Source organism: Rhamphochromis sp. 'chilingali' (genome assembly GCF_963969265.1).
Source record: "Rhamphochromis sp. 'chilingali' genome assembly, chromosome: 8".
In the NCBI taxonomy this organism is placed as follows: Eukaryota; Metazoa; Chordata; class Actinopteri; order Cichliformes; family Cichlidae; genus Rhamphochromis; species Rhamphochromis sp. 'chilingali'.
In genome coordinates, this window is record NC_137935.1 from 16,926,366 (window position 1) to 16,951,383 (window position 25,018).

The following is a 25,018-nucleotide window of genomic DNA, read 5'->3' on the forward strand; positions in this document are numbered from 1 at the left end:
ATAGTATTAAAAATATGGCAATAAATCTGATTTAAATCTGATTTTTTTCATTACAGTTAATCTACAAATATTATTATTTGAGATTTATCTCAAAATGTTGCCCTCTCAAAATCAACAGCAATAATAAAAGAATGTGCTAGATTAAAGTCGAAAGATCCAAGATCCAGATTTTAAGTTGAAGTAGTAAGTATTGCAAATTTGCTACGAAAAATAATGTATAAGTATTGGGACCACATTCAGAATAAAGTATTAGTCGTTTTTTTTCTAACAATCTATTCTCAATTAATTAAAAAAAATGAACTTCCAGTTCGACTTCAATCTTTTTTTTACTAGCATTTCTAATTTTGAGAATTAAGTCAAAATTTGAGATAATAGTACTATGTTAGGATCAAAGTAAAAATGTATATTGATAATAAAAAATGATCTTTTCATATGTTTTCATTTATTTTATTTATTTATTTGTTTTAGAAAGCTTAGGGTGGTCGGCACGGCAGGTCAGAGGGTGGCAGTAAAGCGCTCCAACGTTCCAAACGGTGCAAAAGAAGAAGAGGCGTGCCGTCGCTTGTGAATGACGTCAACATAATTCACGTGTGAGTCTTTTGCTACCAGGCAGCTTGTTTATTAAGTAAAATTACTCCCGTAACATAACGATTGACAAGTAGACGCGAGCATGGCGTCCAGCTGTCGACGACCCGAACACTCAGCTCCTCCAGATGTGGTCAGTCGGACGGTTTATTCTTTTTTTTTAGCTTTTGTTTTCTGCCGGTGCTTCTTCTACAGGAGCATTTTAAATCTATAAATGGCTCTTTAAAGGCCTCCAGCTGAAGCAGCTTTAAAGACATGGTTTAAATGGTTGTTTAGTGAACATGAGTCGGTAATTTGTTTTTTTCAAAGGATGTGATTTGGTGAGCTGTGTGTTGGTCTGGTTTAAATGATGCTTGAAGCACCAGAGAAGCAGCTGCAGGGTTGTAGGAGTAAACTGAGGTGTTACTGATCTGTCAATCTGATGTGCTCTAATCTCTGCAGTTCTACAATGAAGAGGAGGCCAAGAAGTACTCCCAAAAGTGAGTGTGGATGTAACGATACTATGTTTGTGACTACGTTACATGTTTATATGTAACACACAGCTCTTTTTTTTATCCAGTGTCTCAGTTCTTCTGTCCTTTGACATAATTAAACTGTGCGCTTCATTTAATTTTTTTGTTAGGGTTGCATTTCTAACATAAAGAATCTAATCTCAGTAGTTTTATTCCAACCCCTTTACTGTCCGCTGCACTTTATATATACATTCTGTATATGATTGAGACACTTCATTTAAACCATTTTTATTCTGCCTTCATGGCTTCTTGACTGATGGGTTTTTTTATGTTTAACTGGAAAGCGTTTGGTTTTAGGACTAAATGAGCAATCCGTTAATCTGTATCAAACCAGGTACAGTGGGTTGATAATGAGAACTCATTAGTTGCACCTCTGGGTGAATGCTCATTACTGCACAGTTGTTCAGTGTATAAATTAATTTGAAGACCTCAGGAAAGGATACATTTTCTTGACTAAATTTAAAGATGCCCCGTGTTTAGCCTCTTTCATCCCACCTTGGCTAACTTACTTTGATGTGGGACACTGACCAAAGATTCAAACACCTAAAACTCCTTTGGGTCAAACATATAACAACTTAAAGAGTCTTTGTTTGTGGCTGTCATGTATGAACCACCCTTCCTCTTTCAAAAAAGGGGTATAGCTGTGTCATTACCCCCCTTTTCCCCTGATTCAGACGGATTTACAGTAAAACAGAATAGAGAACAGTTTTATGCCTGTCCGTTAGCAGCAAGTTGCCTGATTTTGTGTTCATAAGCGAGAAAATTAAGTTAGCATATGCCAAAAAATGTTTTAATAATATAAAAGATCTGAAATCTTGTTGTGTTTTGTTGCTTCTTAGCTCTCGAATGATTGAGATCCAGACCCAGATGTCAGAGAGAGCTGTGGAGCTTTTGAGCCTGCCAGAGGGACAGCCCTGCTTCTTGTTGGATGTTGGGTGAGTGAGTGGCTGAATTTACTTATAGCAAGTGCATTAAGTTAGAGATGTAACATGGTAGTACATATTTACTCTTAACAATAACATGAAAGGCTCATCAGTAATCTAAGCAGTGCTTTGACAGGTAGACGCATATTGGCAGTACTGTTGCATGAATGAATGCACGTTTAGAACTAGCTCCAATCAAACTTATTGAATTCTTTATTAGTAATAGAAAAAAAAAGAAAAGAAAAAAGAAGTAAAGCATTTAAGGAAATCCCTGAAAAACTGAGTTTTGAGAAAGGGGCATTTTCCAATAGTTTCTGGGATATTATCTTTATCCTCCAAGAAGCCTCTTGCTCAGGGGATGGCGCAGTGCTTTTAGTCTAAAAACTTGGGAGGTGGGGGATGCAAACATTTATGATTGGCTGTGGAGGGTTTTGTACCTCCCGAATTTATTTGAAGCACCATTTTTTTTCGTGGTACTTAAAGGTTGAAATGTGGCAAAAGTCAGAATGTCTGCTGGTGTTGTAGAAAAGTCATTGTTATGAGTTTTAGTTTGAACATAACTCATTGTTATGTGACACAGTAATCTGATGTATTTGTGATGAGAAACAATCTGGTCTGTGCCTCTCAGGTGTGGCTCCGGTCTCAGCGGAGATTACCTGTCAGAAGAGGGACACTACTGGGTCGGAGTCGACATCAGCACCGCGATGTTGGGTTCGTTTGACACTCAAACTTTATATCACTCATGATATACGGAATATATCATTAAAAATTTGTACATGTGCAGCTAAATACTGACATAATCTAACACCCCTGAAGGGAATGAACAGTCAGCCTCCTGTTTTATTGATGTCCGTGTGTTAAAACGTAATGTTTTTCCCAACATATAGTGCCAAAGCTTGACTATATTCCAAAAATATTCCTAAAGTCTGGCTTCAGACTGGAACTAGATGAGTTAAAGGAAGACATTGTTAGCTTCAGGACATCCAATACATTCACACACTTATAGGTAGTCATAAAACTAGAGTATAAAATGCTCAGAGTGTGCAAAATCATATATCCCGCCACAATACACCACGAGCAGTCTAAACTGTAAATACAAGGCAGGAGGGATCCACGCTTTAATGTCATTTAGGTCAAATTCTGACCGTGCCATCCAAGTGCTGCAGCAGAAATTGAGACTCATCATCACCAGGCAATGTTTCTTAAATCCAGTTGTGGTGAGCTTATGTACATTTTAGCCTCAGTTTTCTGTTCTTAGCAGACAGGTATGGCACCAGGTGTGGTGGTCTGCTGGTGTAGCCCATCTGCTACAGCTCAGACCTTTGTGCGTTTCAAAATACTCTTGATTTACTGTTGCTTTTCTATCAAGTCCAAGCAGTCAAGCCATTCTCCTCTGTCCTCAACAGGATGTTTTAACTCTGAACTGCTCCTTATTGGATATTTTATTTTTCCGACCTTTCTTCGCAAACATTAGAGGTGGTTGTTCGGGGAAAATCCCAGCAGTTTCCGAATACTCACACCAGCCCTGATAACATCAACAAAAATGCTTAATTCAAGTCACGTAAATCACCTTTCGTCCCAATTCTAATGCTTAGTGAACTTCAGCTGATCTTCTTGACCAGGTCTACATGCCTAAATACATCGAGTTGCTGCCATGTGATTGGCTAAGGAAATTTAAGCCTAAAATGTATTTTAAGCATGATAACAGATCCAATATGCGGTTACAGTTGGTTGTTTTTTGTGCATTTATGTCACCACAAGAAATACATAAACTCTAAACAAATGTAATTCTCTTCTGTGTGACAGATGTTGCACTGGACAGAGAGGTGGAAGGAGACCTCGTACTGGGAGACATGGGCCACGGGATGCCGTTCAGACCTGGTACCTTTGATGGTTGCGTCAGGTAAAGAACAAAGGATGCTTATAAGTCAGGCTCTTCCTGGGAATTTTGAATGATTTATGACCCCTTTAAAAAACTCTTTTCCTGTTTCAGTATCTCTGCCCTGCAGTGGCTTTGTAATGCAGACAAAAGGACGCACAGTCCTCCAAAGAGACTCTACACCTTCTTTAGCACTCTGTACTCATGTCTGGTAAGATTTTATCACTCAAATATCCAGGAAGCTTATTTTTGATGAAAACATTTTATAACCTCTTTTTGCTCTTTCAGTCAAGAGGCTCACGTGCAGTCTTTCAGCTTTATCCTGAGAACTCAGAACAGGTAAAAGGGGGAAAAAACCCTCTTTGTGTTTCCATGAAGGCTCTGTGTCAGCAGAGGAACAGCCTGAAGGTTTCTCTTCACTCACTTACCACCTTCCTCTTTTCTCTCCAAAGCTCGAGCTGATAACAACACAGGCCATGAAGGCAGGTTTCAGTGGAGGCATGGTGGTGGATTACCCCAACAGTGCAAAAGCAAAAAAGTCAGTATTTACTGGAAGTGGCTCCTTTTTATTTTGACGTCTGCAACTGATTCCTTCCTAATAGGCTGTGAAATTGGTAGCAGGGTGCTCACAACACAGGGCTAATTAGAACAGGGGGGACTTGGCTGCATGATGTATGATTACATATTGGAGCTGTTTGGCTGGTTTACATTTTCTTACACACACGCTTCCTGTTTATCTCCAGGTTCTTCTTGTGTCTGTTTGCCGGCGTAGCAGGAGTTCTTCCCAAAGTAAGAAAAGCTGTGGATGTTGTGGGTTGCTGCCTTTTGTTTGAGCCAGATGATGATCATGTTAATGTCTTTTTCCTGTATTTCAGGGACTGGGATCAGAAACGTCAGACAAAGCTGTTCCAAACCAGGTTCAGTACTCAGGACAAAGGTAAAGACGTCCACTGCAGGCGATGCTGCCAACCCTGAGCAATTAGACTGTTTCATAAAGCTGTTTGCATGGGTTGACATAACAGCTGTTAATTCAGTTTATTTCAATCTCTGGTGTTTTTACAGCTTTTTGTGTGTTTGTGTTTCATGTAGACATATGCAATGTGTTTCAGCCCGAGGCCACTTGAGTGTTTTCTAATGTGTTTTTCTGCTGATTGTTCATTGTTGACTGCCGAAGGAAAGAATGTATGGGATTTTAACAACCTTACATTTTTTTTTTATTTCCCGTCTGTGTGGTAGTAGCTTTCAAAGGATTTGCTACATCTCTTTTTTTTCTGCAGCAAACAATATGATCAGTAAAGATGAATGATGTCGGGGACTGTTTGCTACAGCTGTAATTTATTCTCATCAGGATAATTGGTGATTTGCTTATGATTTGTGATAACGCAGCCGTATAAATCATCCCATTTATTACTTTGCAATAGGATAGTGAACTGGTCTCAGCTTTGATGAGTGCAGGTTCAGTCTTACCTGCCTTTATGAAGCCAAAAGACCAAAAGAAATGACAGAAAGGGTCGTTGTCCTGCTTGACTTAAAACCCTGTCAGGCAGGTTTTCCTCCCTTTTACAGAGTAAGACTCAAGTGACTGGATATGTGAGATGTTTTGCATCTAATGCTAAGTATTAATATTCATTTGTCGCTGTAAAGATGTCGTTTCAGAAACATGAAGGGAAAATCGCTGAAGAAGGGACGAGACTGGATCCTGGAAAAGAAGGAGAGGAGGAGGAGACAGGGACGGTGTGTGCATGAGTGTATTTTCAACTCTTAGAGGACGAAAAATTGAATTCATTATGCCGAGCTTAAAGCTCTGAATGTCGTAATGTACTTAGTTTAGCTTTAACTGGATTTTACCTTTTATTGCCTGTATTTTATAATGCACCTTAACTGGCTTCTCTGTCTCTGCTGTGTGTTTGTTAACCTGCAGGGAGGTTCGAGCCGACACTAAATACACTGGACGTAAGCGAAGACCTCATTTCTAGCTCTGACTCATGCAGCTGCGCCTTCATTAGCCCTCCTCTGTCACACACACACACACACACACACGGAACCACCTCTGGAACTGCAGAGTGTTTGGACTCTGATTTATTTTTCAGCCCTTTAATTCAAGTGGATGTGATGCAAGAGCAAAATGCAATTACAGCCAGTCGTTTTTATATTTGGTCGAGTGTTCCTCGCTAAAAGCGGTGAGATTGCACTCACAATGTTCAGTTTGGCTGGAAGTACATGAACAAATGTGTGTGTACTCACAGCTGGTGGCAAAAACCACAGTGAAGAAAAAGCAAAACAGTATAAATAAATCAAAGCAATTTTATAAGTGGCCATATCTTTGTGGTTTATTGTATTATCTGCAATGTTTTCTCAATTAAAACTAAACAAAAAATGTATTGAGGTTGTTTAATTATTTATTTTTAGCTCATAAAAGAAATTAAAGAAAGAGCCACAAAATGAATTTGCCTTTATTAGGGAGCTATGATTATAAAAATGACTTAATAATGAAAAAAATGGTAGTTAATCAGGTTAAAAAGAAATAAACTTCAGGAGCTGCGTTTACAAGGGAGAAACTGAACTAGCCTCATTTGTAATGGAGGAAAATTATTGTTTCTTGCAGCTAAGAAAAAATTAATTTTTGTGCACAAGTTTTAAGTCACCCCTCATTGTTGCATATTTCGCTTCCAAGGAGCCAGACTTTCTTGAGGTTTTGAAGTGGTCTTCTGTTCTCCAGACTTTCTGTTGGTCTTTTGGGGTTTTTTTGGACACTTGGCATTTCTTTGCTTTTGTTTAGCTTTTTGAGTCCAGCCCTTTTTATCTGACCACTTTCAGAGGAATGTGTTTTTTTTTTTTTGTTTTTTTTTTAAATGCTGACCTATGAATCATTCAAGCATAGGAAGGCATCTAATTCAAGAGATGACCCAGTGTTTTGTCTGTACATAACAGACAAGTTGGCAAAGAACCAATTTTATATTTGTTACTAGCAACCCATTGCTAAAAAAACCCCCAAACTTAAAATGTGTTCCCATTTCTTTAGCTGAATCTATGAAGAACATCAAAGATAACAGTTTGAGAGGTAAGAAGATTCCCCGTAAAAAGATCTACGCATAAAAAAAAACAAACAAAAAAAAAAAACTATCTGCAGCACCACCTGACAGTCATGTCCTTATGAAAAATGGGCTAGGATCTAACACAGGAGCTACTGTTTGCTGAAGCTTCATCAGAAGCTCAGTGGAAAGGTGGCTGTCGAGAAGTTGTTCTTAGGTAAAGGAAATGGGGAGAAAAGGGTGTGGTATGCCAAACTACACAAGGACAGTCATCAATATGTACGGAGGAGGTCAGGAGAGATGCACAACAGTGAATGTCTACAGCAGTCTGTAAAACGTGGTGTTGGCAATTTTGTCAAAATTGATGAAATTATGAACGCAGAAATGTACTGTGAGATTTTGCTGCAGCGCGCAATATCATATGGAAAGCCTCTGCTGGGCACAAATGGAACACTTATCGGTCATGGATTGGCCTCCCCAGAGCCCGGACCTCAATTTTACTGAAGCAGTGTGGGAACAACTTGTGGGGATAGGTTAATTGGATAATTCAAATTGCCACTAGGTGTGAATGTGCGAGTGAATCTGAATGTGAATGGTTGTCTGTCCCTATGTGTTAGCCCTGCGACAGACTGGCGACCTGTCCAGGGTGTACCCCGCCTCTCGCCCTATGACAGCTAGGATAGGCTCCAGCGCCCCCCACGACCGTGAAAAGGATAAGCGGTAGCGAATAGATGGACAGTGTGGGAACAACTTGACCGAGAACAAAACAAAAAGGCAGCCAGCATCCAATAGAAGAGCTTTGAATGTGATTTGAGAAGCTTGGAGAACTATTCCTGAACACTCCTTAAAGAAATAACAAGAAAGCTGCCGACGAGAGTTCAGGCTGTGTTGAAGAATAACCGTCGTCGTACTAACTACTGACTTTGAAGTTTGTTAAAATTGTACAAGCTCTGTTTTTGCTTTATATACAGTATGTCACATTTCAATAAATTGCTGCACCATGTTGGCACCATTTTTAGTGGTGTATGGTACTGCAGGGATTCTGTGCCTGGAAAGGACCAGTGACACAGACTCCAGCCCACCCAAGAGTTGAATAAATGCTTAAGAAAAAACAGCTGGAAGATTGTGATAATGTCAAAATTTCTACTAATACAGAGTTATTTTTAATGCTTCTTTGGACCTTGTCTTTATTTTAATTTGCTCAGGAAACAACAAATATTGACTAAAGGGGAAAAAAAACAGGATTGTTGTAGTGAGATTGAGTTTATCAAGCATCTAAACACACAGAAATAAATTCTTTGAATTATATTTTCTCAAATGGAGCTTTAAATACAAAAATATGTTATTGAAGGCAATATTTCTGGGTCATTTCGAGCTCCTTGTACTGTTGCCATATCCGTCTGTTTCAACAGGGGTCGCTGTTCGCTTTGGCACAATGCAAAGTACCTGGGCGTTATCTCCGAACCTGCTCACCAGAGTCAACACAATTTCCCCCCTCAGGCAGGCTCCCAGTGCTTTTGGTTTTTGTGTCAAACTAACCTTCATGCAGTCGGACTAAATATGCAGCCAAAATAATAAAAGAGCTCCGAAAAGAATAAAGAAGAAAATAAATAAAATAAAGTCAATTAGTCCGGATTGAGGAAGTTGTGGGTGAGTAATGGGTTAACGGCGGAAGGCCTCGCTTCACCTTTATTGCGCGTCACCCAGCTCTGTAAAGTGGTCTCACCATCCCAGCATCCGAACCGAAGGGGGAAAATCACCGCCCCTTGCTGCCGCCAGACGCGCCTCTTCCTCTCGGTCGAGCTCACGTCTACCCGTCGGTCTCCGCCCCGCCGCTCCATCACCGTCACATACACCCAGAAGACAACGGGAACTGAGGGAATAACGACAATTTACCGGCGAAACGGGGAATCATGAAGGACCGCATGCAAGAACTTAAACATGTAAGTTTGTGTTTGTGTGCTTTCTGCTCAGCATCCACCTGTTAATGCGAACAGACGGGCTTTTTTTATGGAGCGATGTGTGCTCAGAAAGCTCCTGGCCACAGAGCGAGGTGCGCGGAGTGAGCAACAGTTGTGACTCTCGGGTCCTGATGGAAGCTCAAATGTAACGTTTTATTGTAGGAAACGAGCGCGTATTGCTGCCATGGTTTGCTGTGCGTAAATCGGGATGAAGCGCAGCAGACAGGAATGGTTTTAGATGTTAAAAACAAAGTAAAAGTCATTTTCTCAATGGCCCCTTTGATCTTTTTGTCAGTGTTGTGAAATGAGTTTAAAGGCTCTTTGGTGCTAAAGAAAGGGTCATCGGCTAAGACTTTGTACTTAATAGCATCAAATCTTTCTGGTGTCGCTGATTAATCCACTGCTGGTTTCCTTTTAGGATTTTTTTGGAAATATGCCACCAGTGATATTAATTAATTTGTGCAGTGTGGTTTGATCGATCTGACCAACTATGGGTGTGTGACTCGAGTGGGGAAATTGGTCCCAGCTCGCCCATTCCACCTGTGAAATGTCCGCCCTCTGCGCGTCACAGGGGTCTTATCCAAGAACCTTTAAACACCAACAACAAGGAACGCAACGTTTTGTCTTTCAAACCCCTGCAATGTGCTTTATTAGGGATGTAGTCTTGTGGAAATGAACTCCGACACCATTTATTCTTACCACTGATGAGAAATAAAGCCTTGAAATCTTGAATTGCACCCTTTGACTTTCTGCCAGCTGTTTTTTTTTCTTTCTTTTTTTTTTTTAACAATTAAAAATTGTTTTAAAAAAGCTAACGTGGTAACAAGAAGACGTGTGATTGGATGGCTAACAGGTTTTTGGCTTGACTGATACAGAAGTACAGCCACTGAGTAGCATCCTCCACAGGAATGTTAGTTTCAGCTTCATATAGGCTACTTTCTGTGTGTGTGGTGGTAAAGTGGCCATTGTCAGATCTGGGTAATTGGCAGTTAAGCTGAGGAGAGGGGAAACAATTTGCAGCTCTTCAGTTTTCAGTGAAGATCTAGCTATGAATTGGTCACAAGGGAGACAACCCAGCATTGCCAAGTGTGTGTGTGTGTGTGTGTGTGTGTGTGTGTGTGTGTGTGTGTGTGTGAGAGAGAGAGAGAGAGGCGTGCCTTCAGCCTGCCATGCTATGTCTTTGGAGTGCTGGAAAGATGCAGTTGTATCATTGAGAAAGAGAAAGATGGAGAAATAGTCCAAATTTTCCTCAGCAGCTTCAGTGTGAATCATCAGCCAGTCCACAAACACCCTGATTCTATTTTCTTTTATCAGTTTTGATCATATCCGTCGTGTCTGAGAAATGGCAGCTGGAGAAGCTCAGCCAGACCTATTTCAGACAAACTGCACCAAATAAAACTGGAATAAATTGCAAGTCACAGAGAGCTGCTTCCCATCAGCATTAGATTAATATTGGTTTCCTCTTCAGCTTCAAGTTAATGTGGCTTCTTGATTCTTATCTGTCTCTGAAGGGCCGGCTGTAGATGGGATTGTGTCAAAAACCGAACAGTAAGCAGTGACAGTAATTTAATTTCTGATTACTCTATAGTTACTTTAAACTCATTTTTATATTAAATATATTTACAAGTTTCCAGGACCCAAAAACCCTTGTGTGGCTGACCAATCGTATAGACGAAAGATTATTAGTATAATAATAGAAAAGCGAAGAAACAATTATCAGTCGTATTTATGTGATAAACGATCCATTTTTAATCTATCAGCGCCCTGACTTTTTCAGAGCTCCAGCTTTCGTGTAGAGATGTGTTTAGAGAAATATTTTGCAGACCTTTGCAATTAAGTCTGCCGAGCTTGAGAGCTTGGTCAGTTTATTGCCAACACTTAAGCTCAAGAACAAGAACTTGTAGCCTACTCATTGGTTTGTTTAGCACCCAGTACCTGAAAGTAGCTCTGCAAATAACTGCACTTTTTATATTTCTCCTCTCAGGTGGACAAGACGGGAGAAGATCAAGTTCTATATTGTGCATGCTCATAAACCCACCTCTTGTGGCTTTTCATTACTTTTGCTTTGGATTTTCTATTTCCACTGTTGTATTGGTTTTAATGAGATTTGGGAGTTTCGGGAGGCCACCTTAACACTAGGGGAAATCTTAGATTCCCATGATCCCAGGAACTTTTACTTCAAGATCTCTGTGGACTAGCAGCATAACAGAGCATCCTCGCTTTGGGAATAGAAACTAGAGGAACTCATGATGACCACTCGCTAGTGACTCAGTCAGTGTTGCAACCTATTTAGGCTTAAGTACATTAAGGGAGACATGTGGAGGTTTCTTTCTTAGCCAGCAGTCACCACAACATAAACCTACATAGAGTACTGTGCAGTTGTCTTAAATCACCACTAATTTCTTTATATTTTGTTAGGAAAGTGAGAAATAATTGCAGCAATTTATTGAAATGTGCAAACATACTTGGAAGAGACACAGTCTATAAAGTAAAAACAGAGTTGTAGCTAGCTCGACAGTCTGTATTTGGTATGATCACCTTTATTCTTCAGCAGCCTGAACTCTCTTTTCATGTAATTTCTTTAAGTAGTCTTTGGGTACAGTTGCAGTAGCTCTCTGGGCTTCTTCAAGGACGTTCAAAGCGCTTCATTGGATGTTTGCTGCCTATTGTTCTGTTCTGTTTTGTCAAGATGACAGTGTGTTTGGCATCACTGTCATGCTGAAAAATGAAGTTGCTGCCAATCAGATGCTTTCCAGATAGTACCTCATGGTGCATTAGTATCTCATGGTACTTTTCCTGTGTTCATAATTCATCCCATTTTGACACGCTCTCAAACAGCACTGCCTGAAGTGCAACCCCAAAGCATGACACAGCCTTTACCGTGTATCACAGATGGCTCCTGACCTTCTCTGTACATACTGACAACAATTTGAACCAAAGATTTCAAATCTGGCTTTGTTGCTCCATTTGACACGGTGCCACTGAGTCCTTTGCACATGTGTCAATACATAGATGTGCATGTTTCCCTTTTTATTTTTTATTTTTTTAAGCAAAATATAAAGAAATGAGAAGTGGTTCACAGCAGTGTGTGTGTGTGTGTGTGTGTGTGTGTGTGTGTGTGTGTGTGTGTGTGTGTGTGTGTGTGTGTGTGTGTGTGTGTGTGTGTGTGTGTGTGTGTGTGTATAATTATGGATGGTTGTTCAAAGATTTGTATGTGTTGTAGTTGAACAAGATAATAGATGATGTCTCCAAATCATGAAATGAAGGGTGGAGGGATTGAGCTCGGGGCAGCAGTCTTTTTGCCTAAATGTAACATCTGGAAGTCAGTTGAATCATTTCTCTGAAAAACAACACGAGCCTGTTTTACCATAATTGCACAGACTAAAGAAATAGAGTGGATTGTGTCCTGTATCTGCTCTGTGTCAGTATTGATCATAACTATCTTATAGTATTTGCATTTGTTAACACTTGCTTTGCGGGTTTAATTTAAGAACTTTTGGTGATTTCTAAAAGTGTTGGTGTTATCATTTATTTGGACTTTGTGATTAGTTCTTCAGTGTAAAATAAGCAAACCCATTCAGCTAGAAAACCTCCCCCATTATATAAGAATTCTTTTTCACATCGAAACAAAGCATATCAGGAGCAAACGGAGGACTTGTGAGCTTTACAGATTTTGTTGCTTATGTGTCTTTGTGTGTGTCACACTGCAAGTTTACTCAGCCATGTGCTCGTGTGTCATTTTGGCAGGAAATTGAGTTTTGCTCATATTTGTGTGAGGGTACAGGTTCTGCTCCAACACTGCCCATATGCACATAAAGCTACTTTATGAGCTCAACACCTGCCTACGACTCTGCTCTCCCAATAACTCGTTAGCTTGCTGCCTAAAGCCGCCCGACTTAATAATAAGGATGGCCACACGGCTTCCTCCCTCCCCTCACCTTGTCCCAGCACTCCCAGTTGGCCCAGCAGTGATTTGGTGACAGATGGTGATGATGTGACGCGTTTGTCAGCCTTCCTCGAGCTCTGAAACCTAAAGGGAAAAACACTGATGAGTTTATTACAGATTCCACACACCACAGGGACTGTTATAAATCAAATGTGATTGTTTATCATTTTGCAGCAGCGAGTTATTCGTTTAGGCCGGCATTATGAGCGCTGCACCTGTAACAGTTAATTTCGCCTTCAGATTTTTTTCCCTGACATTTTATCAGCTCTTTTTCTTCAGTCTTGTCATTTGATTGACTGTATCTGCCTCTGTTCCTATCTCTGTGTCTTTAATAGTAAGCCTCTCTTTTCCTTTCTTTCTCTATGTAATGGTGAGTTCGGCCATTATTGCTCTTTGCTCTCTTCCTATCAGTGATTTATCAGATGGCTTCCTGTCCTCCCCTAGATTTTTCCTTTCCTTTATCCCTCCTCGCGTCTCTAGACAGCCTTGTTAGCCATTGTTGGCTCAGGCAGCTCTTTATGTCTCTAAATGCTGGGGCTAATCACTGTCGCTACCTGTTTGGCATTGGAGTGACACATTAACTAATAGGACAGTTGTCAACAAAGCCCATTCGTGTCTTTAAAAGTCTTGTTTTTATTTCATTTACCCACCTTTTTTGTTGCATTTTGTTCTGTGTCTTTATCTTTTTTTTTTCTTCTGTCCCGGACCTGAACTTTACTGTTGACCCTTTTTATTGACACTACCGGCAGTGAGGAAAAAGAAGCCACTTTGGTGGCTGTTGAACTGAACGCTGATCCTAGGGGGGGTCAGAGGTTTTGTTTGTCGTCGTTCAAAGCTTTGAGCCTCTGTAAACTGCAGGGCAAACTGGCTGGTTTCTGCTTGTGACCAACAAATGAGACTTTTCTGTAAAATTATGGCTTTGAGGAATAAACTAACGTTGTTATTGCACTATATTATCAGAAAGGCACACAGACTGACACAAACACATTATTCATTAACAGATAAATGCTGCATAATTCCATTAATGAGCCATGAAATGAGTGTGACCGATCTGGCATTTCACCAGAGACTTGTCTGTCTTTGCAAATGAGGTGACAGTTGCAATGATATCCAATATCTCTTGGCTGTTAATAGACATTAGATATGTGTGAATGGACTGTCGTTTGTACCACTGTTTGCTGAATATTGACTCCTAGAATTAATGCAAATCACCATGTTGCTTGTGGCGTTTTCTGCGTGCCAAAATCATGTTGCGTCTTCTCATAAGGATGGCAGCTTCGAAGAGGCATGAGCTAAAAGAAATCCTAATAATAAATAGATGATTCTGTAATCAAACTATTCCCATCTGTTGTGGGAGACTTAGCTTCAGGTCATCTTTGTTACCGCTGCTAAAATTGAATTTTTAATGTGCTGACCCCTCTTTTCTCATCATCTTATAATTAATGGCAGCAGAAGGGCTCTGTAGCTGTGCCGATAACATCTTTTTATCACCGATGTTTCTTGGTGATTAAGGTTGTGAATTGCCATTGTCCTTATTAGTCCCGGTTTAGCTCTGTCTGCATTTGTAGGTAGTTAATATTGTGGTACAGATATTTTTAACTAAGTCCTCTGGAGTAAACAAGAACATATAACAATATTTGTGCTCACTGTCGCGGACCCTGCAGTTTCCTTTGGTTTCGATTGCTTTTATTAAACACGCTCTAGTCACCTTCTATCAGATGCCACTGCTGTCTCAGGTAAACACAAGGTGTGTTTCAAGCTTATGTGACTTGGTGCCTCATTGTTAGGTGTTAATAGCTCATAGGCCACTTTCAAAAAGAAGAAAAAGTTAAAGTGTGTATCTGGTTGTAGAGGAGTAAAAATAGATGCTGCCACAGTTCTGTACTGTTTATATCAGCGCTGAAGGCATGAGAACTCACTGCAGTATTCTCCAGAAAGACAGATGTCGCCACTCAGACGAAACCTCCAGATCAGCACAGGTACAGCAAAAGAAGACAAGACTGGAAGCAATGAAGTCACAGAGGTTTAATTTTCCCCCTGAGCTTGTATTTTGTTTCCCTTCCAGAAAGCCTCATCTTTCGAGACTGTTGCAACATGGCCTCTGTATAGCTTCTTTACTGATATATCATTAAAACGGAGAGTTGCACAACCAGCCAAAAAGAACACCAAAGTGCGGCTTGTACCACCGGATGGGACGTCACTTTTGTTGTCTGCTGCTGAGTGAAAATGGTGAACTTAATGGGCCCTTAAGGCCTGAGTCGCAGTCGCATAGAGCAGGGGTGGTCAACCAGTCAGAGACCAAGAGCCACTTTTTTCCTTGCCTTGAACAATCCTCTTCAAATCTGGCTTGTATTCCGTTGTTGCCACTCGAAGCAATGAGTGTCAGTCAGAACAGGTCGATGCTTTGATTTCACATGTTTTAGGGTAGAAAACACAGACTTGCAGACGTATGTTGACCCAAACATTGACAGTATCTTAAGCGCAGCCCGTTTGACATTGGGGTATTTTTCCATTGGCACACTTTTCCAGAACTCAATGGTCCCTTCCCTTAAAGCAGGTTTCAATTGGTCCTCCTTACAAAGATCGATCATCTCCAACTCAGCCGCAGCTTCACCTGTGACTAGCAGGACTTTCAAACAGTCCATCTGTGCATTAAATGGGTTGATGAGGAACACAATCTGTGGCCTTTTCAATTGTAGATCATGAAACCGGGTCACAAAGCTTTCGTGCAAGTTTTCAACCAGCGTTTCATATCTGGCTCTTTGCTTACTCAGGGCAGCGCTGGCGACTTGCCCGCTGGCTTTTAGCAGAGTGGGGAAAATGCGATAAATCTACCTTTTGAATATGTGTCTTGAACAGCTTCAGTTTGTTGACAAACGCAAACACACTTTGCACCAGGTCAGGCAGCATTTTTAACTTACCCTGCAGGGTCAGGTTCAGTCTGTCCAAGTGACACAGCATGTCGACCAAAAAGGCCAGATCCATAACCCACTTGAGGTCCGAGAGCTCGGGATAGTCCTTGTCCTTCTCTTCCATAAACAGTTTTACGGCATCCAAAAGTGAGAGAGTACCTGGCCTTTTGACACCCACCTCACAGTGCACTGCAGCGGCAAGTCAGTGATGAGATTCTTGAATTGGCTGCGGTTAAGCGCATGTGTGCGGGTGTAGTTGACGATTTCCATCACAGGCTTCATGATGTTATCTAAATTGAGTGATTTAGACACAAGTCACTCCATGTGGATGATGCAGTGGAAATTCCAAAACTCAGGAAGAGTTTGGTCAGCTTTGCACAACCCCACAAGCACGTTCACAGATCCCATCATAGCTGGTGCTCTGTCCGTGGCTATTGCAGTTAATTTCATTATAGGCAGATTTGCTTTTTCAAATGCAGCCATCATGGTTTCTTTCACATGTATTTCATGGGTTCTGTCTTTTAATGGCACAATATCAAGGAGTTCTTCTTTGATCACACAATCGTTTGACACAGAGCGTGCAAATATTGCCAACTGAGGCTTGTCTTGTATATCACAACTCGTGCTTGCGAAGTTCAGTCAAAATTCCTGGTCGAGGTTAGCATGGAGTGAGCTGAAGCTGCACTGAAGATTTGAAGCACATTTTACTACAACAACAACAACCACAACCACCTTTGATATGAATGTAAGAGCCGCATGAAACCAGGCAAAGAGCCGCATGTGGCTCGAGAGTCGCGGGTTGGCCACCCCGGCATACAGACTGGTTGGTGATCTCACCACCACCACCACCACCCCTGACAACCTCCATAACCACCTTTGATTTCTTTGGTTGCTAGGAGGTTGCCGCGGTAGTCTGGAGTATGCATGGACGACGGTAATAGTGATACTTCAGAAAGTACAACGCAAATAACAGACAGTAAAAGTTAGAAAAGTTGTGCCTTACCACGGCCAACACGTTTGGAAAAAGCACAGCTTTTACTTTGAAGGTGAACATTTAGTTTTGTGACTGTTCAGCTAGAAGTAAGCGAATGTCTGCTGGTAGGTGAGTGTGTTCCATATGAACACTGGGCAGTAATCTGCTAATCAAAGCAATTGCAAGGAGGTTTTCAGAGCAGCAAACCTGAAGACTTCTTCCGTTTGCTCCATTCGATGACTGCTCGATGGTCGTCGACCTCACTGTAGGCCTGTGTGACTGGGGCCCGAGACACAAGTTTGTGTTTGGTTTTGTTTTATTTTACCCACTTTTTACTTTTGCTTCCACCAAGTGTTACATTAGTGGTCCTTCACAAGCACCTGTATGTGATGAATGATAGTGATAGGCTGATATGAGTATTGCCATAGCCTGGTCAGTCGTAGAATCATTATCAAAAGACACCTTCGGTCATCAGGCACGGCTTAGAAATGACAACATTCAACATATTTCTTAGTGTTTTCCTTTCTCTCTGTCCTCCGGGTGTCCCTGTATCTTACTTTGTTTTTCACCTCCTATTTTATTTTCAAGGGACTTCCTTCTTGTGGCTTTGCTTCCTGCCATCATTATTACCCGACTGAATTCAGTTATGCCTTATTATCTTTCTCCCTGGTTCATATTTTGTCTTTATGCCTTCCCTAAGTTAATCTGTCGAATCATCAACCTTCCTGTCTTTTTCCTATTTCTGAGTTGAGCTTTCATTATCAACTTTTGGACTGTTATTTTCTTTTCTCATAGTTTTTACTTTGTTGGATTTTTGCTGCTGTGTCCCTCCAGCACTCTTTTAATAAGTTAAACTTTATTTAAATTGCCTGTTTTTGTCTCTCTGTTGTGTTAGTAACTTGGTTCAATTTTCCCCAATTACTGAAAATAGATGTTTTTGCAGAACAGCATCAGTAAGTCCTCGGGAACTGCTGAAGCTGTGAATACCATCCTGACACCATCAACTTTTAAACTGATTGAGAAAACTTTCTAGTGAAAAGCTTCTCATTTACACATCTGTGTTTCTGTCCATCAGGAATCTTTAAAATCAATATTCATGGATACTTTGTTGTAGATAATAAGGTATCAGCCTGTTCATGCTAAATGCTTTTCTGTGTTCACAAACTGCTTACCGTGACAGCTGTTGTTGGGTGCAAAGCAGGAAGCTTTATGTACTCTTTTTTTTTTTTTTTTTTTTAACCTTTCTTTTTGCACATGGAGTCAAACCAGAGCAGTATAATTATGAGCCTGAGAAACAAAATCATGTTTGTTTGTTTTTTTTATTCTTTTTGATTATTCTCTGTAGATTCATAAGATACCCAAGTTATTTCAGCCACAATAGTGTAATAAATAAAATAAAATGTAACATCAGTTTGGTGTTCATCCCTCTGGGTCCTGATTTTTATAGATAGCAAATGCTATTTCTTTAGAGAAAGAGAAGAGTGATACCACCAGAACGGATAATTACGGTACCTTTTTATTACTAAAATACTGAAAGTGTGATGGTGGCTATTTTTGTTTGTATTTTTGGATTAGGTTAGATTTGCAACAGTGCCATTTTCGCCTCCTTTAGCTTCAAGTTATCACTAAGGTAGCAGCTATGGCTAACAATAAAGTGGTACCGATAACATTTGATGCCTCGCTCTCACATTATCAGTATTGCCTCTGTATAATGTTAACAACAGTGGTAATTTAGCAGGATAATGGTTATTTGTGTCTAAAATGTGTTATGTGCCTCTTCAAAGTCCCTGATTGAAGTTAAAAAAGTTTACCATCAATGGTAGCAGTCTGCCTTAACGAATAAACAGGAAAAAATCCAGGCTGTAGCTTAACACATTATGCCTCGTAATTTTTACAATCGACCCGGGTGTTGCAGTCAAGGTTTGAAATTCTTGCATCGCGACGACCCTGAATTTGGCTGCGTTTACTATTACAAATGCTTTAAAGCTGAAATGACGGTTAAACTGATGAGCAAACACTCTAACGCCAACATAACTTTAATATTTTGATGAAAGTCACTTTTCAAGCAAGACTAGAGAACAAATTCAGTGATTTTCTACTTTTTTTTTTTTTTTCCACTTGCATCACCAGAAACTAAATTCTGTAGCTTCGAGCACACCACCTTGGGTTTGAGATATCAAGGGCACTTTTAACTTTATTTATTCCTGACTTAAATACCAAAATGTTATCAGTTAATAGAGATCAACAGCTGTAATTGTTTTGTTTGAAATTTGCCATTTTGTTTCAACCGGTGCTTCCTGACAGCCTGTTTTTCCTCTGCACTTCTTGTCATATAGCTCTTTCATCGCTCCTTCATTTGGTTTCTCTGCATCTTGATTTCTTTGACATCCTTCTCACTTTCAGTTACATTTCCTCCATATCTGGAATATAATTGCTTTAGTGGTGCATTGGTGCTGTCATAATCCCTCATGGTAAGCGAGATACCAAGCAAAGCACTTAATATATTCCCCAGGGAAGAAAGAGAAGAGACTAGGGGTGGGCAAAGCCATAGTATAAACGATGACAGCATATCTTTTCACTGCCTGTGATCTGTCATTAAAGTTCAATTGGAGCTTTTATGACATTTTCTCACCCACTCCTTTAACGGTGAAGACTGGCCAACGATCCACTGCTTCCTACACACATGCTCAGGGCAAACAAGTTTGTGTATGAACAGCATGTCACTTATATATTCATATCCATACCCATAGGCCAATTATGAGCAAGCCATAACGGGAGTAAGCATGCACTGTTTAGTCTAAAAGGTCAGTCATCTCGTGAGCTCCTTCGGCAGAAAACGACACCTGTAGGAACTACAGACATTGGAAATCTGGTCAGGAAATCAGGATTCACACGAAATCTTCCTATGAACATGATAAGATATTATTTAACCAATAACTGTGTGCCACTTCGTATTAAGACAGGTTTAAATCACTCTGATGCTACGATATTTCTAAATTGGAAGTATTTCCTCCTCTGGTCTGAAAAACACAATCGCATCGTTTGCATATTCCACTTGTGGATCAGTTGTCGTACCTCCGTCACCACCCCTCAAATGCACAGCGACACACATAGTGACTCTTGTCGGTGAGTCAGCCATCACTGAATTAGTTTCCATTTTCCATTTGTAGTTTTTCCTGTGCTTGTAGTCTTTCTTCTTCTTCAGCATGTAAGGATACACTGCATCGCAGTCTTGTTGTCATATGCTGCCTCCTTCAGTTCTGAAAGAGTTGCAAATCTGTCAGATCTGTGTCGTTTGATATTCCACTTAAGAAATACACTCAGAGGCCACTTCATTAGTTAACCTACTTAACTGCTTGTTAATGTATAAGTCGGTGACTTGATACGTTCAGACAGATCAAGATGACCCGTGAGATTCAGACCAAGCATCGGAAAAATCGCAAAACTCAAATCATCTCAAACTAGTTTCTTGAACATGACGAGAATCCACTGTACTTAAATGGTCTCCACAGCCACCAGATCTCAGTAGCAGCATGTGCAGCAACTATGCGATGCTATCGTGTCAACATGGGCCCAAATCTCGGAGTGTTTCCATCACCCTGTTGAGTCTGTGTAATGAAGAAGTAAGCCAGTTCTGAAGGCAAAACAAGATTTGCCGAATAAAGTGGCTGGTGAGTGTCTAGCAGAATGAAATGTTGATACTTCTGAGAGCAAGGTATCACAACATACACAACATAGCAATTGGTGGTCTTGGCAAGAGATGGTGAGATAGTAAAGAAGAAAAGACAAACAGTGCAGGTCTGAGGAGGGAGAGCGAGACAAAGGTAACTGAGTCCATGCTGTGTGGGCTCACTGCTGTAATGATTCTGTAGTGAAGCTGGAGTCTGGAGGAAGGAGAGCGAGAGAATGACTGACAGGAAGAATGAGAAAGAAAAAGGAAGACCATTAAAGGGGGAGGACGTTGAGGAGGATTGTTAGGAAAGGGAAATTGTTGCACATGTTCACACTTTGACACTGTGCTGCTGTAGTGGCAGCGCTGCATCTGTTCTCCAACCCACATTATTCTCCTTCATCTATCTACCGCGTGCTCTGTACACTGTAGGCACAGCTTATAATACAGTCTTGTTAACCTCAGCCACATCTGTTCTTTTTTTTAATGGAATATAAAACATTCACCCATCTAGTTTATGAAGCATATCCTTTTCTAACTAAAGTGAAACTAAACCCCCAAAATAAAAAAAAATAAAAAATATGAAGGAGGAACATGTAGTATAACTCGTGTTGGCTTAGCCAAACAGCTAAGCCAACACGATGGGTTAGGGTTAGCTGTTATAATATGGTAATAGCAAAAAAGTAATGATTAGAGCTCTGGAACTACGATTGGAACAAGAGATTTCCACTAAAAGGACCCTGTTAGCCCTTGGCTCCAGGAAACGTCTTTAAATGGGTTTTAATGACTGGCTTTAAAATGTTATTTCTTGTGTTGATTCTTTAACCCTTTTGGAGGAAAAACTTCATGTTTTAGGTTGGCGTAGGTGCCAAATAACTGCCTTTGTTCAGAAGCCCCACAATCTCTCCTTTTAAGTCAATCGTGGCTCAAGAGTTGGGAGTTCGCCTTGTAATCGGAAGGTTGCCGGTTCGAGCCCCGGCTTGGACAGTCTCGGTCGTTGTGTCCTTGGGCAAGACCCTTCACCCGTTGCCTACTGGTGGTGGTCAGAGGGCCCGGTGGGGCCAGTGTCCGGCAGCCTCGCCTCTGTCAGTGCGCCCCAGGGTGGCTGTGGCTACAATGTAGCTTGCCATCACCAGTGTGTGAATGTGTGTGTGAATGGGTGGATGACTGGATATGTAAAGCGCTTTGGGGTCCTTGGGGACTAGTAAAGCGCTATATAAATACAGGCCATTTACCATTTACCTTCATTTTACCTGGAAGTCCCACTGAGATCAAATCTCTTTCACCTGTCCATGTTAGCAGCCATGCAAACTAAACAAATCTCGAAAAATGCTACAGATTCAACATAAACTAGTTACCCACAACACGAAACATAAAACACTCGTGGCCACTTCAGAGAAACATCCACAAGTCTCATTCACTGTATCCTTATGATGCTTTTAAATCCACTAATAGATATAGATATGTTTAAGTTGAGCTCTTTCTGTAAATTAATTCTGTGTTCAAGCTGCACACTTGTTTGCTTAAAGATTGTGGTTTGGGTTAAACATGCTCCCCTTTGCAACATGAACCCTGCAGTTTATTTAAAGTGGGTCCTAACAAATCATCCACATGTGTCAAGTTGGAGTGAGACCAGTCTCTCTGTTGCTGTAGCTGGCACAATACCTTTTTTCATATCTCTGTGATGCCAGCAGCTTCTGATGGCAGCATTTGACACCCTGGAAGGAGGAATAGCCTGTCATTGTCTTTTTCTTTTTTTCCTTGGTGAGTTCCTTCTTTCGATTTGTGCCATTTCAGTAAATTGGCTGTGGTTTGATTGCAGAGTGTTGTTGAGTGTTGAAAATCTAGACAGGTGGTGTATTGAGCTCAGATGATTGATAAGAAAGAGAACAGTAGATGTTCTTCTGTGTGATTGCTTACACAATATTTTATGTTTTTACTCAAGGCCAAAACTGCAAAGCACCTTTTTAGATTCATATCTTAGATCAACGCAGTATTGAGCTGTATTTTTTTTAAAAGCGCGTTACCAGCAGGAGTCAATGGACAAACCAGTGCATACGAAGAAATGAACCACATTGCTTTTTCCAGCTGACTGCATCTGCTGAAATTCACACTTGCCATTAGTGTATGTGCCCTTAAAGATGGAGACTTGTTGATTTTCTCTGCTGCTGGTTCTATATGAGAGAAGAGGGAACAGTAATGTGAAAAGACCTGAATTAATTTTACAGTTGGCTGGTCTTCTGGTTCAGTCTATCACTTCCTGTGTCCTCTCATCACCCATACTGCTCCATGGTTGTGTAACCTGTCTCGATAGCCCTACGCTGTGTCCTTCTCGTTCATCAGTCGGTCACGCAGTTAGCCAATCAGTGGATCAATCGATCAGTGAGGTTTGTGAAATTGTGATTTCGATGTGTCAGCACCATCTCTGTACCATCAGTGCTATGCCACAGATGGCTGTCCCTTCCCAAGCCTGGTTCTGCCGGAAGTTTATTCTTGTTAAAAGGGAGTTTTTCCTTCCCACTATCTCCAGGTGCTTGCTCATAGAGGTTCATCTTATTATTGGGGTTTTCACGGTATTCACTGCATTACGTTTATGTCCACTTGGTACAAGAATTTGTATCTTATATGGATTGACTTGTGTGCGGTCCTGCAAAAATCCAACAGCTCACCTGTGATGTGTAGGTTAAATGCTGATTGTTTGAACATTTGGTGTAGCAGTAGCCAGGAATCGCAGCACGCAAAGCACAGTGTAGTCAGTCACTGCAGCATTCTTTTATTTTTTTATTTTCAAGGCAACAACTTGATGACTGCTTAATTATTCACTGATCAGCCACAACGTTAAAACTCACAGGTGACGGTAAAGCCGTTCGATTTTAGAACAAATGATAATCACAGTTATTTAGGTTAATTAGCACGAATAGTCATTAACTTAACAAAATGCCCTGCAGTGACTGAGTTTAATAAGATGTCACTTTACAGCAGATTTCCTCAAACTTTTAACATAATTAAACTATAATAAAGATAAAGAAAATAAAAAAGAGGTTGCGAGAGGCACAGGATACAGAGTTGGGCCCTGATTAGGGGGTTGCTTTTGATCAAAAAGCCTGTAGTCCAAGGGTAACTGCCAGTTCCTGGTAGCCTGCTTTCACCACGGGACATCTGCTGGTTCAGTCGGGGACAAAGAGAGGCCCAGGTGGCAGTGGATTTGCAGGTTTTAAAGGCATGCATGGCAGCCGTAGGCGAATGGCTGAGTCTGAATTTATAACACACAATAAAAGGAAAAAAAAAGAAGATCTTTGTAGCAAAAGTAGAAGCAAAAAAGCAACAGTTTATCCTAATTTATTTCTGTTTTCACAATATAGTTGTGAGTTGAATAATTGAAATTTATATTTAATTAATCGCCTAGCCCCAGGTGAAGTGGTTAACATCTGTTATCTGGTAACAAGGCAGTGGTCTGCATGGAAAACTTTATTACTTGGTCACATAGGATGACATAAATACCCTCTACTGCGAACTCTTCATGGCAACGGCGGTATCCTGCAGCATGACATTTTGCCCTGTCACACTGCAAAACTCATCAGCGACGTCTTCAGGAGTACAACAAAGAGCCCAAGGTGTTGATGTGGCCTCCAAATTCCCCTAGATCCCGACTTAATCAAGGAGGCATTTGCACATGTCTGCAACCAATAGAACCCAAAGAATCTGCTTCTCATGTCCTGGTGCCAGACTTTAAGGAGACCCCAAAAATGCCATGTTAATGCCCTGACCAGTCACAGCTGTTTACTGCGGGATAAGAGGAGTCTTCACAATAGTAGGCAGGTGAAGTGGTTTTAATGTTGTGGCAGATCAGTGCATGCACAGCCTCTAAATATAGTTTTTACTCGTACTCTCCTGCGGTGGTTGTTCTGGTGACAGATAAATGTAATTAAACCTGTGCCCTTCATAACAAAGTAATTCTGGGTATGATTTTCTGCTTTAAGCGAAAGTGAAAAATAACATTTCACTTGCTAGTTTTGCTGGTAGACCTTCCTGAATGCATATAAGCAGAGCGCAGATCTGCATATAAGCGTAGAGCGTTGACTGTCTCGAGGGCTTGAATGAGTACAGGCCATAGCGGTTTAAGTGGAGCTAGTTATTCAGTGTTTATCTCCGTGGGGACCAGTTGGAGCATTAAGCCTCAGAACAGGGGTTTATATTCAAATAATGTGCAAAATCAAGATGGCTGCAAAAAACCAGTGTGAGTTGATCGTGTAGCAGATTTGGCATCTTATTTGTTGCTTCTTAGTCATATTACTTTAAAAAAAGCAAACAAAAGCAATAAGGTAATGCTAAAATTATTCACTTTTTTTTTTAATAGACTGAAATGACCAAAGACAATCTGAAACTCTAAAAAACATGAAATGAATGAAAAATACAAAATTAGTTTCCAGTTCACTTGGACCTGGAAGGACACGTGCCCATTTAGTTCCCTTGTAGTGAAGTGAGGGGTGAAGGACTTTAATACAGAGTCTTGTGTTCACTCTCTGACAAACTTTATGGCGCTTGAGCCCATGCAAAACTCGCTGTAAGACTGCAGTTTGAAAGTCGTGGTTCTTTTCCTCCTTTACTAGCAGATTTGAAATATC

General features: G+C 40.7%; 2 protein-coding genes across 5 annotated transcripts in view; both read left to right on the forward strand.

Moving 5' to 3' along the window:
• The first annotated feature begins 558 nt into the window (after window positions 1–558).
• Window positions 559–6,065, forward strand: bud23 (BUD23 rRNA methyltransferase and ribosome maturation factor). The gene is made up of 12 exons (XM_080888666.1): window positions 559–718; window positions 1,027–1,064; window positions 1,937–2,032; window positions 2,649–2,731; window positions 3,827–3,923; window positions 4,014–4,110; window positions 4,188–4,238; window positions 4,352–4,437; window positions 4,643–4,688; window positions 4,775–4,836; window positions 5,544–5,633; window positions 5,821–6,065. Exons 1-12 carry the CDS (start codon window positions 671–673, stop codon window positions 5,873–5,875), a joined length of 849 nt encoding a protein of 282 aa, XP_080744792.1. The 5' UTR covers window positions 559–670; the 3' UTR covers window positions 5,876–6,065.
• Window positions 6,066–8,524: 2,459 nt separating this feature from the next.
• LOC308401272 (syntaxin-1A-like) overlaps window positions 8,525–25,018 on the forward strand; it is an 83,108-nt gene continuing 66,614 nt past the window's right edge. For all 4 annotated transcript variants that reach the window (XR_013972503.1, XM_080889421.1, XM_080889420.1 and 1 more), the window contains exon 1: window positions 8,525–8,874. Coding sequence is in view for 3 of the 4 variants with exons in the window: in XM_080889421.1 (XP_080745547.1) it covers window positions 8,845–8,874 (30 nt within the window). In the remaining variant the exon portion in view is untranslated. The remainder of the gene's footprint in view (window positions 8,875–25,018) is intronic.

Excerpts from the sequence above, each read along its gene's own strand:
- bud23 (XM_080888666.1), top strand. The coding sequence starts at position 671 with ATGGCGTCCAGCTGTCGACGACCCGAACACTCAGCTCCTCCAGATGTG. Across the intron at positions 4,689-4,774 it reads TAGCAGGAGTTCTTCCCAAA|GGACTGGGATCAGAAACGTC; the intron begins GTAAGAAAAGCT and ends CCTGTATTTCAG. Across the intron at positions 4,837-5,543 it reads GTTCAGTACTCAGGACAAAG|ATGTCGTTTCAGAAACATGA; the intron begins GTAAAGACGTCC and ends GTCGCTGTAAAG.